The sequence below is a fragment of the Podarcis cretensis genome, assembly GCF_951804945.1.
Source record: "Podarcis cretensis genome assembly, chromosome: 14".
Taxonomy (NCBI): Eukaryota; Metazoa; Chordata; class Lepidosauria; order Squamata; family Lacertidae; genus Podarcis; species Podarcis cretensis.
The window spans coordinates 55,155,033-55,170,931 of record NC_137183.1 but is presented as its reverse complement, the minus strand read 5'-3'; the positions used below and the strand labels follow the sequence as shown (position 1 = coordinate 55,170,931).

The following is a 15,899-nucleotide window of genomic DNA, read 5'->3' as shown; positions in this document are numbered from 1 at the left end:
CCAGGGCAGCTGTCTCCCAGCTCCACCTAGTATGCAGGATGAGACCCCACCTGCCCTTAGACTGCCCCGCCAGAATGGTGCATGCTCTGGTTATCTCCCGCTTGGACTACTGCAATGTGCTCTGCATGGGGCTACCTTTGAAGGTGACCCGGAAGCTACAACTAATCCAGAATGCAGCTCCTGGGTACCCCATAAGGAAAGAAGGAGCAGGTTTTTCTTATAATACCCCCAAGCTGAAAGTGCCCCCCCACCGCGGAGCTCACCTGCCAGAGTCTGCCGATGCCCCACATCCCAAACCTTCACTGCCTTCTGGGCCCCACTGGCCAGGATGCTGTCTGCCGTGGGGTGGAAGAGGACCACATCCACCGGCCGGCCCTCCGGCCCCAGGGCAATGTGGGGGGAAGACGAGAGGTCCTGGCCGGAGTCCAGGAGACGCCACACCTTCACCTGCAGAGAAAAAGGCCGGGAGCAAAGGTCTGTCCGTCATCCTGGGAGAAGATGAACCCTGACCCACGGGGGGGGGGCAGCAAAGTGGGGGAAGCACAGCAAAGCCAAGCAGAGACCTCCAGTCAAGGGATGGAGAAAAGAAATGCCCCATCTTCACTTATAAAGTGGTATTAATACTCATCTAAATGGTCGCATGGCTTGAATCAGTGCCGGATTTACGTATAAGCTGAACAAGCTATAGCTTCGGGCCCCACTCTCTTGGGGGCCCCCCAAAAAATTAAAGGAAAACTGGATGTACATTTCCAAAATATAAGATAAAAAAGAAATAAAATAAAACCTACATATAGCAACAGTGTTTTGTGTTGTGTAGGCTCCTGTGAATTACCATCTAGCATATATTCAACACAAAAAACAGCGGCAATTCGTTGTTGACAAAGGACAGCTGGACATAAAAAGGGCCCATTACTTTCAGCAGCTTAGGGCCGCATCAAACCTAAATCCGGCCCTGACTTGAATCCTGGGGACTTTAGTATGTTATGGTTTCTGGGCATTTTTAGGAGGCTCCCATCATGGTGCTACAATTCCCAGAGTGGTTTAACAGTCAATCGTATGTCCCAATGAACTTTATATTTAATAAAACGGTAATAATACCACCTCGAGATGTTTTTACGGGCACCTGACTCCATGCATTCCTTTTCTGGGGAAGGGGAGGGGTCCTAGTGTGGGAATTGCACCAAGGTCACCTTAATCCAGACTTCTGTGCCCCCCCCTCCAGGCCCACAGCCCTCTCCAGAAGCAGCAGCAATGGGGCAAAGGTCTTGGGGGCTATTTCCTCTCTCAGCCCCCCACTCACAGATGGAGCCTGGAAGGGTCTCCTCTACAACCTCCCAGGGTCTTGGGGGGGTCTGCCAAAGGAGGACCCCTTCACTGAGCACTCACCACTTCATCGGCCGAACACGTGGCCAAGAGCTGCTCGTCAAAGGGAGAGAAGTCAAAATCTGTCACCACATCTGGGCAAGAGAGAGAGAGAGAGAGAGATCGATCATGTTTCTTCTTTGCATATTGTTAACTATTTTCAGAATAGTATCTAGGTACAGAATAAGTAAAAGGTCTTCAGTAGTACAGATGTTGGTCAGCAACCTTGCAAAGGTTGATGAATGCAATACATCAAGTAACAACACACAACAAAATGTATTTGGGGGGGCTATTGGGCTGTTGGGTCGCGGGTGGCACTGTGGTTTAAACCACAGAGCCTAGGACTTGCCCATCAGAAGGTTGGTGGTTCAAATCCCTGCGACAGAGTGAGCTCCCGTTGCTCTGTCCCTGCTCCTGCCAACCTAGCAGTTCGAAAGCACGTCCAAGTGCAAGTAGATAAATAGGTACCACTCTGGCGGGAAGGTAAACGGCGTTTCCGTGCGCTGCTCTGGTTCGCCAGAAGTGGCTTAGTCATGCTGGCCACATAACCCGGAAGCTGTACCCTGACCATTAGGTCCAGTCGCGGATGACTCTGGGGTTGCGGCACTCATCTCGCTTTATTGGCCAAGGGAGATTTACAGATAAACATATGTGGCACATATTTGGGAAAACAAAAGGCTCAGGATTAAACCCTACACAAATCTGGAGTCCCTAAAACAGCTGGATGATGCCCTTTTCATCTCCTTCTGGCAACTCCTGCAGCCAAGAGTCTTGCTCTGCTTTCCTTTGGACCACAGCAGTGCAGCCGGGAGCAGGGCCTTGTCATCTGAGCAGCCCAGGATCTCCAGGCACACGGCCCAGGCTCACACCCCAGAAATGCAAGCATAATTTTACTTCTCTCAGTATTTAATTTTTAAAAAACATTTTATTCCGATGTTTTGAGCTGTTCTCATTTTTACCTGTAAGCCAACTGTCAGGGGGAAAGGTGGGGTATAAAATAATAATAATAATAATAATAATAATAATAATAATAATAATAATAATAACCACCTCCATCTCGAGGGCAAGTGGTGTTGGGGGGGTGGATCTGGCACAGAAATCGGCTGCCTGGCTGAGGCATCTGGCCTGCCCTGGAAAAGTAGGTCGCTGCGTCATTTTCCGTTTCCACAGGCCTGCAGCAGATGCAAGCCGGCAGCGGGAGACTCGTGCCAGCTGCCTCGGGACAGCAGGGCTCATCCTGCGCCCAGGCAGGCAGGCAGGCAGGGACCAAGAGTCTCTTCCCTGCTTGTGCCCCTCTCTCAACTGGGCTTAACTGGGACTGAACAGTCTCAAAACAACAGCCAGGCTTAAAAGAGGGAATTGGAGAAGCCGGGAACAAGGGGAAGCTGGAGACACACGAGCCAGGAGGAGGTGGGGATTTCAGGGCAGGAAATATGAATCTCAGGTGCCTATAAACTGGCAGAATTTACTATATCATTGCAGGGGGCTATGACTCTATGACTTTTGCTGTATTTGTGACGTTCAGCCTGTTCTTTTAGTTGCTGGTTTCCTGATAGCAGATCGTAATTGTTTCACCAATGTTTTGTTATTTATATTATATGATTTACGCTCATAATGTTTTGTTGCTGTTATTTATTAAGCCGCTTTGGGATTCGCGTGAAACGGAAGCGGTGCAGAAATACAGTTAAATCCATTGTATATTTATCATCACAAGCGTAACGTTTGGTAAACTCTATACATTTGCTGTAAATCTCCGACGGGACCTTGACGTTTCCGTTCTGTAATGGTGGCGTGAATTTAACGAAGTTTCTGAAAAGGAAGCTGGTGCCTCGCCTACGCCAACCCCACTCCAGCGTCCCACCTAGGCAGGCTCCAGCCCTGCCTAGGTGCCAAGCTCACCTGAGTGGCAGCCCAGCTGTGAAACGACCCTCTGGGATCTCTTCTGGCTCTCCAAGGGCACAAGGCCCAGCACACCTGGAAGGGGAAGGAAAGAGACAAGTCACAGGGAGACCAGATACATGCATTGGGGGGGGGGCAGATGGGTGCAATACATGAGGGGTGGGGTGGAATTTTCAAACAGGGAACTCTCCCAGTCCTAATGGGAGACGTTGAGGCAACAAACATTGCTAGTTTTTTCTATGCAGGGTAAGACTACAGTAAACTGGGTTTTAACGCATCCCCAATAAACAGAATTTCACTTTTGTTGGCTATTTGCAGATTAGTTGCGCTGCAGAAGGCATGCTGGGGAGACCACACATTACAAGGAACGCTAAAATAACTTTTGCTAGGTTTGCATAACAAAAACAAAAACTCCTTTTACAAAAAATCAGTAAGCATGACCCATCCACCAGGGTACTGAGACAGCTATACTATGCCCAACAGCTTAATTAACATAACTTAACAGCACCTGCTATACTGCTTCACAGCTGTAAAACTAGGTCATGTTATTTGCTCTGGCCTTTAAAGAAATACACATCTTGTGGAACAGTAATGAACCTTCAGATTTAAAGAGAACATTCAACACCTTTTAGTTCTTTTTCAGTTTCACTAATAACCTTTGCCGTGATACTAGAACAGGCTTCCTCAACCTCGGCCCTCCAGATGTTTTGAGACTACAATTCCCATCATCCCTGACCACTGGCCCTGCTAGCTAGGAATCATGGGAGTTGTAGGCCAAAAACATCTGGAGGGCCGAGGTTGAGGAAGCCTGTGCTAGAAGCTGCACAAATGTCCTGCAGGAAACAGCCCCCGTCACCAGAAACAAAGTCATTGTATGGGACAGAACCGGGAAGATACAAGGCATTTCCATAGGCAAGTTCTCCAACCCAGTGTTCTAGAAATACACACACATGCTCTGTGTTGGCACATTGCAACTTACAGGCAACTTAGCTAGACTCCCGTCTTGTTCATCTTGGTAAGGCATGTATCAACACAACAGTATTAACAGTGTAAAGCAGGGGCCAGCAAACTTTTTCAGCAGGGGGCCAGTCCACTGGCCCTCAGACCTTGTGGGGGGCCGGACTATATTTGGGGGTGGAATATGAACAAATGCCTATGCCCCACAAATAACCCAGAGATGCATTTTAAATAAAAGGACACATTCTACTCATGTAAATACATGTTGATTCCCGGACCGTCCGTGGGCTGGATTTCGAAGGCGATTGGCATCTGGCCCCCGGGCCTTAGTTTGCCTCCCCATGTTCTAAAGCTATGTATTGTGTTTACACTTAATTTTCTTTCTCGCACATATTCTGCGAACCGCCCTGAGACCCCCAGGTATAGGGCAATACAGTGGTACCTCGGTTTACAGACTTAATCAGTTCCAGAAGTCTGTTCTTAAACCGAAACTGTTCTTAAACTGAGGCTTGCTTTCCCTAATGAGTCCTCCCGCCACCGGTGCCCTTCCACTGTTCAGCTTCCGTTCTTAGACTGAGATAAAGTTTGCAAACTGGGACACTACTTCCGGTTTTGCGGAGTTCGTAAAGCGAATTGTTTGTAAACAGGGCTGTTCTTAAACCAGGGTACCACTGTATATAAACAACAACAACAACAACAACAACAACAACAACAACAACAACAACAACAACAACAACAACAACAACAACAACAACACAATCTCAAGATATATAATCTAATCGCCAATTGGCACCTTAGGCCCAGGTGTTAGTAGTTGCTTCTTTACTTCTTTGTATTTTAAAGAACAAATCTCAAAGTGGTTTACAACACATTAAAACATCAAATCAAACAACCCAGAATAAAACAAGGTAAATGTTCAGATCCTTCTCTAAGTGCCATTTTGCTTTCCCCAGCTGCCAACCTGGCATGCAGAGATCTCCACGTGGTCGCAGTGGGACCCACAGCAGTCGCAAAACGCGCCCGGCTCATTTCTAACTCCGCAGGCAGCCCCTCGCGGGCATCTGCCAGTGACTGAAGGAGCCCACAAAGGGCACTGCGGACCCTGTCCCAGAAGGGACCTTTGGATTCTGCACAGCCAGTGCCTAGAAGGGGCATCCAGCCCCAGGTAACAGGGTGACAGGTGGTGCTAGGGAGAGCCTTTCTTCAGCAAGAGGGCTGCATTCCCTTAAGGACAGACTTCTGAGGGCCACACGCCAAGGGCAGGTGAGGCCGGAGGCCAAAGAGGGCAGAGCCAGTGCATTTTTTCTAAAAAAAACGTTTAGGGGTACTCTCATTTTCCTACTCATACAGTGGTACCTCGGGTTACATTCGCTTCAGGTTACATACGCTTCAGGTTACAGACTCCGCTAACCCAGAAATATTACCTTGGGTTAAGAACTTTGCTTCAGGATGAGAACAGAAATTGTGCTCCAGCGGCACGGCAGCAGCAGGAGGTCCCCTTAGCTAAAGTGGTGCTTCAGGTTAAGAACAGTTTCAGGTTAAGTACGGACCTCCGGAACGAATTAAGTACTTAACCTGAGGTACCACTGTATTGAAATACTGCCCCTCAATGAGGCCAAACTTAGATTCACAAAATGTTTAGGGGTATGCATACCCCTAGGGGAAAAAGCACTGGGCAAAGCAACTGGTGTAAATCAGACCTGTGTGTAACTTCTGGCTGCAGAGAAAGCCAGAGGTTTCTACACACCTGCTGCACCCAGGCAAGGAAGAGGAACTTTCTCAATTCAGGGATGTGTTCTTGGGGGTTGGGGTACAGCAGGTGCCGTGAGCTCCAGAATGAGAGGCCAGCAAGGCTGCATTCAGCGCCCCAGGAATGAGGTTCCGCACCCCCGCCTGTGCCCAGCCCAGGTGAGTCCCCTTGGGACATGTTCTCCAACCCCTGCCCCTCAGGTAAAGGGGGCAGGTATCTCCCCTGCTCTTCCCAAGAGTTTCTAAGGCCTGGAGACGCCAGGAGGTGCAGGCTGGAACCTTTGGGAGAGGGTAGGGCACAAAGGGAAGCCCAAGCCCACCAGCAGCGGCGGGAAGCAGGAATGGCAAGGTGGCACACCCATCCCTTCCTCCTCTTCTTCCTCCTTTTCACGAGCCTCCTGGGGATGCCTCTTCCCCTGGCAACTGGACCTCCCAAGGAGTTTCCCATCCTCGTGCAACTGGGACTCTCCCTGCTGCCAGGTGCCAGTTCCCAACAGTTCCCACATGCCTGCACAGGTTGGCGCAACCTCTCTGCCCGGTCGAAGTGCACCGTGCAAGCGTGCCCCATGGAGAGTAGCGGAGCCACCACCTGCAGGGCAGGGCAGGGCCTGGCCTCGCCCACAGCTTACCTGCCGAGTCTGTGTGGAAGGCGATCCAGCGGCTGCCAGCCTTGATGTGGTTTGCCGAAGCAGCCGGGAAGCCGGCTCGGAGGTCTCCAATCCAGGCCTGCAACACAGGAGAGACAGAAGGCACAAGTGAAGGGAGGGGGAGAGCCATTCCCTGCCCCACAGCTCAGCGAAGAAAGGGAACCACCTGCAGCTTTGCCACATCCTTCTCCCCCAAACCAAAGCTGGGAGAAAGAGAGGGAAAGAGACACTGCAGCTCTTTCTCTCGTTCCTGCAGAGCAGCAGGGATCTTCTTGCAGAGTCAGAGGAGGAGAAGCATCTGCACCCCAAGCCCAGGGGACAGAGGGGGGTCCTGCCCAGACACTGAGGTCCAGCTCCGAGGGCCTTCTGGCAGTTCCCTCCCCGAGAGTAGTGAGGCTACAGGGAACCAGGCAGAGGGTCTTCTCGGTGGTAGCACCCGCCCTGTGGAAAGCCCTCCCATCAGATGTCATGGAAATGAACAACTGAAGGCAACCCTGTATAGATAGGGAAGCTTTTAATGTTTGATGTTTTATCATGTTTTTAATATTCTGTTGGGGGCCGCCCAGAGTGGCTGGGGAAACACAGCCAGATGGGCATGGTATAAATAAATTATTATTATTATTATTATTATTATTATTATTATTATTATTATTATTATTATTATTACAAAGCAGAGGGCCGCCCCCCACAGGGGTTTTGCAGAGGGGTTGCCAACTATTACCGGGCACCCAAAAGTGGAAAGGACATGCCCAACGGAGCAAGGCACCTCCCCATGCGCTTAGCGCAATCCGTGACTCCTTCTGTCCTTATCCCAGCTGGGAAGAGAGCCAGTGTGTACATTCCAACATATGTGTGCACTGTGTGGCCCATTTTTGGAGGATGGATGGGGGCTAACAGGTTGAGGTTGAATCCTGACAAGATAGAAGTACTGTTTTGGGGGGACAGAGGGTGGGCAGGTGTGGAGGACTCCCTGGTTCTGAATAGGGCAACGGTGCCCCTGAAGGACCAGGTGCGCAGCCTGGGAGTCATTCTGGACTCACAGCTGTCCATGGAGGCGCAGGTCAATTCTGTGTCCAGGGCAGCTGTCTACCAACTCCACCTGGTACGCAGGCTGAGACCCTACCTGCCTGCACAGTGTCTTGCCAGAGTTGTGCATGCTCTGGTTATCTCCTGCTTAGACTACTGCCATGCACTCTCCGTGGAGATACCTTTGAAGGTGACTCGGAAACTACAACTAATCCAGAATGCAGCAACTAGACTGGTGACTGGGAGCGGCCGCCAAGACCATAGAACACTGGTCCTGAGAGACCTGTATTGGCTCCCAGTATGTTTCCGTGCACAATTCAAATTGTTGCTGCTAACCTTGAAAGCCCTAAAGGGCCTCGACGCAGTATACCTGAAGGAGTGTCTCCACCCCCATCGTTCTGCCGGGACACTGAGGTCCAGCTCGAAGGGCCTTCTGGCAGTTCCCTCCCTAAGAGAAGTGAAGCTACAGGGAACCAGGGAGAGGACATTTTCGGTGGTGGCACCCACCCTGTAGAACAGCCTCCCATCAGATGTCAAGGAAATAAACAACTATTTGACTTTTAGAAGACATCTGAAGGTAGCCCTCCCTCCCTCCCTCCCCTTTGCCTGCGGTCTCCTCCACCCCAAACCGCACGGGAGGAAGACAAACTGCCAGACAACGGAGCTCCCAGCACTTCTTCTTCCTCCATCCACATCCCTCCCTGCAGCTCCCTGGTGGATGGTGCTCCAGGCAGATGCTCAACAGGGAGGACTAAAGCCTTACATTATATGTTCCTAGAGCAGAGGGGAACCAAGTCAAGGCTGACATGTGCGCAGCTTCTGTGGCCAAATTCCAAAGCCTCAAACTTTGACGTGGAAGAATTGTAGCAAACGCAGCTTCTCACATCACTGGATCTGAGTGGTGGGAGAAGCTGCAGCTCCCAGAATTCTCCCTTCCTATGAAGAAAGGACCAGGAAGACCTGCGGGAAGCTGTTTGAGAAGGCGGGGGGGGGGGCTGGCTTCTTCAAGACAAAAAGTAGGTTTAAAAAATGACCCTGAGATTATGCGCGGGAATTCTCCGCATGCCCCAGCTCTGCCCACCTGCCCTTTGGTGCTCAGTCTCCAGCAGCAGCCCTCAAAAACTGCACAGCGGCAACACAAAGGGAGGCTTGTTGGCTGCCTGGTTTTATTCCGCTTAAAAATAGGCTCTTTCATGCAACTTCTGCTACACACACCAGCAAAGCAGTTCTCACACTTCCAGCAGGCAGAGGAGGTTGCCCAGGCAACAGAAAGCCTGACATTTCCCTGGTTCTGCAATATTCTATTATATTATATTAATAATAATAATTCCTGCAATCATTGAAATTTCAGGGCATTCATCCGATTCTGGCCTTTAGGCCTGAGAAGTCATCCATGCTGCATTGGTGGTGCCACCACACAGGGGGCCCTGCTGAGAGCTCACAGTCCGAACAGCATGAGGCGGCACATGCAAGAGGGGCGCCGCTCAGACTCGCAAGAGGGGGCAAAGGGAAGGGGGCAGGGGGCTCAGGCTGCCCCCAAGGCTGTCAGGGGGCTCCCTCCCAAGGCCTGTGTTCTTCACAGCCATCCACTTTGCTCTGCGCAAACTAAAAAGTGACACAATTTTGGGGGCCTCCTGGGCACCCAAACATCTGTCTGGTTTGTGGGCGGTGCCCTGGAGGCCACCCCAAAATGCTTCCCCTTAAGGAAGGGGCGCAGCCCAGTGGGAGGACACCTGCTCTGCATGCAGAAGATCCTGGGCTCAGCACCCTGTTGCAGGAACACCACTTCCTATTAAAATAAGCACAGGATTTCAAAGCTGTTTGAGCCTTTTCACGTCCACTTTTCCAGCCTCTAAGCTCCTGTCTAAGAGCAGCAGGGGATGGGGAAAGAAGCCCCAAGACGACCGCCTGTCTTAGAGACAACCCTGGACTAGGTGGGCCAAGGCCTGAGGCTCAGGATCCAGACCCCCCCCCTCCACTCAGGATGAGGGCAAATGGAAACGGGTTGCCCAGGGTTGCCCAAAGCAGATGAGAGAGGGCGCAAGGCTGCGGCACTCCCCAGATCGCAGGCAAAGTAGCAGCTCCTGAGGGGGTTTTCTGCCCCCCCCCCCGCATTGCAAGGAGTTGGACTAGATCAGTGTTCCCCACCCTTGGGCCTCCAGCTGTTTTTGGACTACAACTCCCCAACTGTACAATTCCATGATTTATGGGACTCTCCGTCCTGGGAGGTTTTGAAGCTGAGGTTGCTGGCCATCTGCCACGGATGCTTCCGCTGAGATTCCTGCTTTGCCACGGGTCGGACTAGATGACCCCGGGAGGTCCCTCCCAACTCTACAATTCTATGATGATGATGATGATGATCATTCCATAGGAGGGAAAGGAGGCGGGGCTTCAGCCCAAGGCAAGCTCCTCCCCCTGCCCCCCGATTCTGCAGGCGCCACCTTCCCCCCTTGGCCCCCCGAGGAGGAAGCCGGCTGCAAGCCCGGAGAGCAGCTGCGCCGTGCACAGGATGGGGAAGGGAGAGCGGAAGCCGCGGAAGCCGCAAGGCGCGTCTTGTGACCCACGCCCAGAGCGCGGCTGCCGACGCCCCGAAGGCGCCCCACCTCTTCGGCGGCCGCGGCTCCGAAGGGGTTAACCCCGAGGGCGCCCCCGCTGCTGCTGCTGCTCCTGCTCCTGCTGCTCCTGCTCCTGCTGCCGCCGCCGCCCGGGCAGGGAAAGGAAGGAGTGGCCGGGCGCCCGGGCGCGCGCCGGCTGGTGGGCAGCGGGAGTCCCCGGGGGCGCCCCCGGGCAGAGGGTGCCAATCGGGAGCAGGGCATCCCGGGGGTGGGTGGGGAGATCGGGGGCAGCGGAGCCAAGACCCCGGAGGCAGGTGCGGGCGGAGGGCAGGGAGGGCGCCTGGGGTTGCTCTCCGGGAGGGGATCGGGGCCCTTCCCGTCGGGGCGCCGGCTGCACCCACCTCCTTGCGGGCCACCCTGGCCTCCGCGTGGCGGAATTTGGACACCTTGAAGCGATTCATGCTCAGCCTCCCGCCGCCGCCGCCGCCGCCGCCCGGGCTCCGATCCGAATCGCCGCCAAGCCCCGCCCGGCCGTCCCCGCCTCCTCCGCCTCCGCCTCCTCTGCCGCTGCTCCGGGGACTGAGCACCATCCGGCGCCCAGGAGGAAGGAGGAGCCGGGCGGAGGGGCGCTTTCGCCCGGGAGGCGCCGCGCAGGTACGACGGTGGCGCTTCCACCTGGAAGGTTTGGGGAGAAAGTCCTGCCGCCCAGTCCAGCACAGGGGGCTCTCGCCCTCCCCACGCGCCCCAGTTTGATCCTGACAACAACCTTGCCAGGTAGGCGAGGCAAAAGAAGCCAACCCACCCGCGAGAGGATGCCCTGGCGAGCTTTACAGCTGAGAAGGGATTTGTTTGTGAACGAAAAGATTAGGCACCGCCTTTGTGTCCTAGAACCTGACGCACAATTTTAAAGCCATCATTTAAACAATCATTTTATTTACTTATTAAATTTTATATACCGCTCTCCCTCTGTGGAACACAGGGTGTCTTGCAGCAAGAGCAGGGGTCAGCAAGCTTTTTCAGCAGGGGGCTGGTCCACTGTCCCTCAGACTGTCCCTTGTGGGGGGCTGGACTATATTTTTTGGGGGGGGGATGAACGAATTCCTATGCCCCACAAATAACCCAGAGATGCATTTTAAAATCCACTCATGTAAAAACACGCTGATTCCCAGACCATATGCAGGCCAGATTTAGAAGGCGATTGGGCCGGATCCAGCCCCTGGGCCTTAGTTTGCCTACCCATGAGCAAGAGTTTCTTAAGGATCTGAGGTGGGTGGACTGGAATGTCCTCCATTCAAGTAGAGGCTGAGCCCTGAGGGTGGTGGTCTCCCAGGCTGGCGTGTTGAGCAGGGTGCTTTACGGAAGCGGGTTGTGGGCCATCAGCAGCGACTGGCTGAACACTTTCCACATGTGGTGCATCGGGAATATTTTGGGCATCACGTGTGGCAAGACAGAGTCTCAAAGAAAGATGTGCTCTCTCAAGCCTCAGCAACGTCCTACTCTGGCTTGGTCATGTCCACAGAATGGAAGATGGCAGGGGATGGCAGTGTCTGGAGACAGGCGGTCAGGTCCTGCACCCACAGCAGTGACCAGAGGAGGAATGACCGCTGGGAGACCAAGCAGAATAGAGGGCGCAGACAGCATCTTAAAAAGCAGAGACATCACCTTGCCAACAAAGGTCTGTATAGTTAAAGCCATGGTTTTCCCAGTAGTGATGTATGGAAGTGAGAGCTGGACCATAAAGAAGGCTGGTCACCAAAGAATTGATGCTTTTGAATTCTGGTGCTGGAGGAGACTCTTGAGAGTCCCATGGACTGCAAGAAGATCAAACCTCTCCATTCTGAAGGAAATCAGCCCTGAGTGCTCACTGGGAGGACAGATCCTGAAGCTGAAGCTCCAAGACTTTGGCCACCTCATGAGAAGAGAAGACTCCCTGGAAAAGACCCTGATGTTGGGAAAGATGGAGGGCACAAGGAGAAGGGGACGGCACAGGACGAGATGGCGGGACAGTGTTCTCCAAGCTACAAACATGAGTCTGACCAAACTGCAGGAGGCAGTGGAAGACAGGAGTGCCTGGCGTGCTCTGGTCCAGGGGGTCACGAAGAGTCGGACACGACTAAACGACTAAACAACAACAACAAAGGTGGCTTGCACTGCAGGGGTCATGTGTAGTCCAGCTGTATGGGTGTTCCACAACCCTGGGGCCAGTACTAAGAAGGTACCCTCTCTTGCGCTTGCCAACCTGCTTGAACTGACCAGGAGAGAGCAGGTGCGCAGAGTGTCTGGAGCTGATCAGGATCATATGGGTGCAAGACAGCCTAGCCGCATCTCTTCCTTTATTTCCAACAGTTGACATGAGCCAACAGTGTGACGCGGCAGCTAAAAAAACCAATGCAATTCTGGGCTGCATCAATAGGAGTATAGCATCTAGATCAAGGGAAGTAATAGTGCCACTGCATTCTGCTCTGGTCAGACCTCACCTGGAGTACTGTGTCCAGTTCTGGGCACCACAGTTCAAGAAGGACACAGACAAACTGGAACGTGTCCAGAGGAGGGCAACCAAAATGTTCAAAGGCCTGGAAACGATGCCTTATGAGGAACGGCTAAGGGAGCTGGGCATGTTTAGCCTGGAGAAGAGGAGGTTAAGGGGTGATATGATAGCCATGTTCAAATATATAAAAGGATGTCACATAGAGGAGGGAGAAAGGGTGTTTTCTGCTGCTCCAGAGAAGCGGACACGGAGCAATGGTTCCAAACTACAAGAAAGAAGATTCCACCTAAACATTAGGAAGAACTTCCTGACAGTAAGAGCTGTTTGACAGTGGAATTTGCTGCCAAGGAGTGTGGTGGAGTCTCCTTCTTTGGAGGTCTTTAAGCAGAGGCTTGACAACCATATGTCAGGAGTGCTCTGATGGTGTTTCCTGCTTGGCAGGGGGTTGGACTCGATGGCCCTTGTGGTCTCTTCCAACTCTAGGATTCTATGATTCTATGACTCCTGACCACTTGGTTTGTTATGGTTTCGTCTGTTGTCTATTCAAGGTGCTCTGTATTTTGTGGAAGGTGAACATGGAGATTAGTTGGGTTTAAAAACCACTCATCATCGTGCCGTTGGGCAGGGCAATCCCGTGGTCGTCATAACACAGTTCAGAGAGTCAGAATTGTAGAGTTGGAAGGGATTTCCAGTGGTCATCTAGCCCAACCCCCTGCAATGCAGGAAACTCAGTTCACACAGTTGGGTTTCCGGGAGGGAGGAAACGAAATTGAAATATACTCAGAGTCGCAAAGTGATTTCATGCTCTTTGTTCAGCTCATAGTGGTGAGGAGGAATGAATGAAAGTCCCTTCAAAGTATCTGCTTTATATACATTATTTACACAATGGGCTGCACATGATTGGCTAATTCTGGAATTCTGCTGTAAGCCAATCAGGTTGTGGATTCACTTATATCTGGAGCATGATTGGGTGGTTCCTGCCAACCAATCATACTGCTGCATTTGGATCCTATTGTTCTAGGACCAATCAGACTGCTGCAGTTTGGATCCTATTCAACTCAGTACATAACACCCCTCCCCTCTAAGTTCCAGTCCTGCCCAGGAGGTCGCATTCATAGTCCTCGAGGTACACCGGGGCCTAGTGTGCGTTGCGGCCTGTGGTGTTCCCTGGTCTGGGGTTCAGGTTCTGGCTTGTGTTCATTGTTCAGGTTGCTCAGGCGGTTACGCTGCTGCTGCCTTTTCTCAGGGAACAAGCCTGGTAGCAAGCCAGGAGGCATTTGTTCAGGTGGAGTGTTATAAGAAAAACTGCTCCTATATCCCATATGGGTTATCCATGAGCCCATATAGAGTCCTGAAGTGGGTTTTCCATCGGTCGGAGAAAATAACAGAGGCCAAGCAGAGAATATTGAGAAGCAAAGCAGCTAGTAAGCCTGATCTTTATTAAACTGTTGCAACAGGGTCCCCCGCTCACCCCACGCAGGGAGGGAGGAGAGGAACCCAGAACATTGGTGTGCAATCTCTTATATAGATTTTTGAAATTGCCCACCCTGCAGCCCAAGACCACCCCCCAAAACATCGTACATACATTACAGAAAGAGGTGGTCCCAGCAGAAATACATGGGGGGGGGGTGTCTACAGCAGAAAACCTGTCTGCCAGGATACCTGATCATGGTCACTGATTGCTTTACCAGGGCAGCCTGGCCATTCCTTTTGAGATGCTAAATACACAGTTCCTGAATCCAGGTCACCCTGTTCACACACAAATACGCCCTTAAGACAGGAGTTGTGAGCAAAGAGACAATGGGGAGGTTTCCCCATTTCCTTCCTCATTGCAGAGAATATTTGAGGTCACTGAAAGAGTCAAAATAGCTTCAGGGTTGCTTTCCTGTACTATTTCAGAAACATGGTTTATATACTTATGCATATGTTTGCCTTGTAAATTTATGAGCATAGGATTTATATATATGAGACGTTAGAATTCCTATTAAGATGGTGCATAGCAAAAACAAGCCATTAACTGACTGGAAGCTTTTGTGCAGTGGTTTTGTCCCCACGCTTGCAACATTTTATTAAGGAAGGCCCGAGGACTGTGGAGGCTGCGCCCTACGATCCTCGCCTCTGACTTGCACTTTGTAACGAGCAGCTGTGGTGCAAGTCTCTGCAACACCCCGGCGTGACCTCACCTCTCCTGTGCACTTCAGGGAGGAAAAATATTTGTTGGTATTGGCACAGTTCCAAGGAGAGCGTTATGCCCAGGGACTGAACAGCTGTGACAGCGCCGTGCAACGCAGGGTTCAGCAACATCTCCTGACCACTTTGGACTCCCATGTCACAAAAACAAGGCCGCTGGCGCAAGGATTTCCGCTTGCACAACAGAACTTCCTCTCCCTGCACCGTCCAGTGGAGGAAGCGGGGAAGGGAAGTTCCACTGCGCTGGCAAAAGTCCTAGGGCTGGCAGAACTGCTTCGTTGGAGAACGCCCCAGGTTTCTAGATCTCAGCTGCAGAGGTGAAGCCTGACTCTGTGTTGGCTGATCTCCCTAGAGGCCAAAAAGCAGGCAAACAGGCATAATGTGACACCCACAAAATCAATTGGGCACAATGTGATGAATGGAAAAGTTTGAGTTTTAGTACAGAATGTCAGAGCCACTCCTCAATTCAATTATTCCATCCAGGCACTAGATTGTGAACCAAACCTTCCAAAGTTCTCCTTTGAGCTATCTGAAAATGATTTTTCAAGTGCTGGAGATGTAATGAGTTAGAAGGCACGTTTTATCATATGTGGTAGACTTGTAATAGGGTAAAAGGGTATTGGGAAATGATATATAATGAATTGAAAAAAAATGTTTTAAAGTACCTTTCCCCCCCAAAAAACAGAGTTCTTTTTGTTGGGGATAATTTTGTTGGGGATAAACAGTGTAAATAAACTCTGATGGTGTAACAATGGATTACTGAATGGTTTAGTTCATGCAAAATATGCAGGGATGTATGGTATGCAAAATGAACAACTGAAAGAGAAGAAGGGAAGTCATTGATTTAAGGTTGTCTGTATCTTGAAATGCAAATTAGAAAAATTTAATAAAAACTATATAATCCATGTATGGAATGATGGTTACGCTATCAATGATTTCTTGTGAAACTGAAAGGGTAAGGCTGGATGTAAACTTTTGAAACTATTCGCCCTTTATGGGCAGAGAGCATGAAACTCTTAATCTCAG

General features: G+C 51.4%; 1 protein-coding gene across 1 annotated transcript in view; it reads right to left on the bottom strand.

Annotated features, from left to right (window-relative positions):
- LOC307203149 (coronin-7-like) overlaps positions 1–11,136 on the bottom strand; it is a 124,519-nt gene extending 113,383 nt beyond the window's left edge. Inside the window, exons 1-5 of the mRNA XM_079953720.1 lie at positions 10,597–11,136; positions 6,597–6,693; positions 3,262–3,336; positions 1,387–1,457; positions 264–447 (exon numbers count right to left, since the gene is read on the bottom strand). Of these exons, the coding sequence (XP_079809846.1) occupies positions 264–447; positions 1,387–1,457; positions 3,262–3,336; positions 6,597–6,693; positions 10,597–10,785 (616 nt within the window). The 5' untranslated portion in view covers positions 10,786–11,136. The remainder of the gene's footprint in view (positions 1–263; positions 448–1,386; positions 1,458–3,261; positions 3,337–6,596; positions 6,694–10,596) is intronic.
- Positions 11,137–15,899: the final 4,763 nt, after the last annotated feature.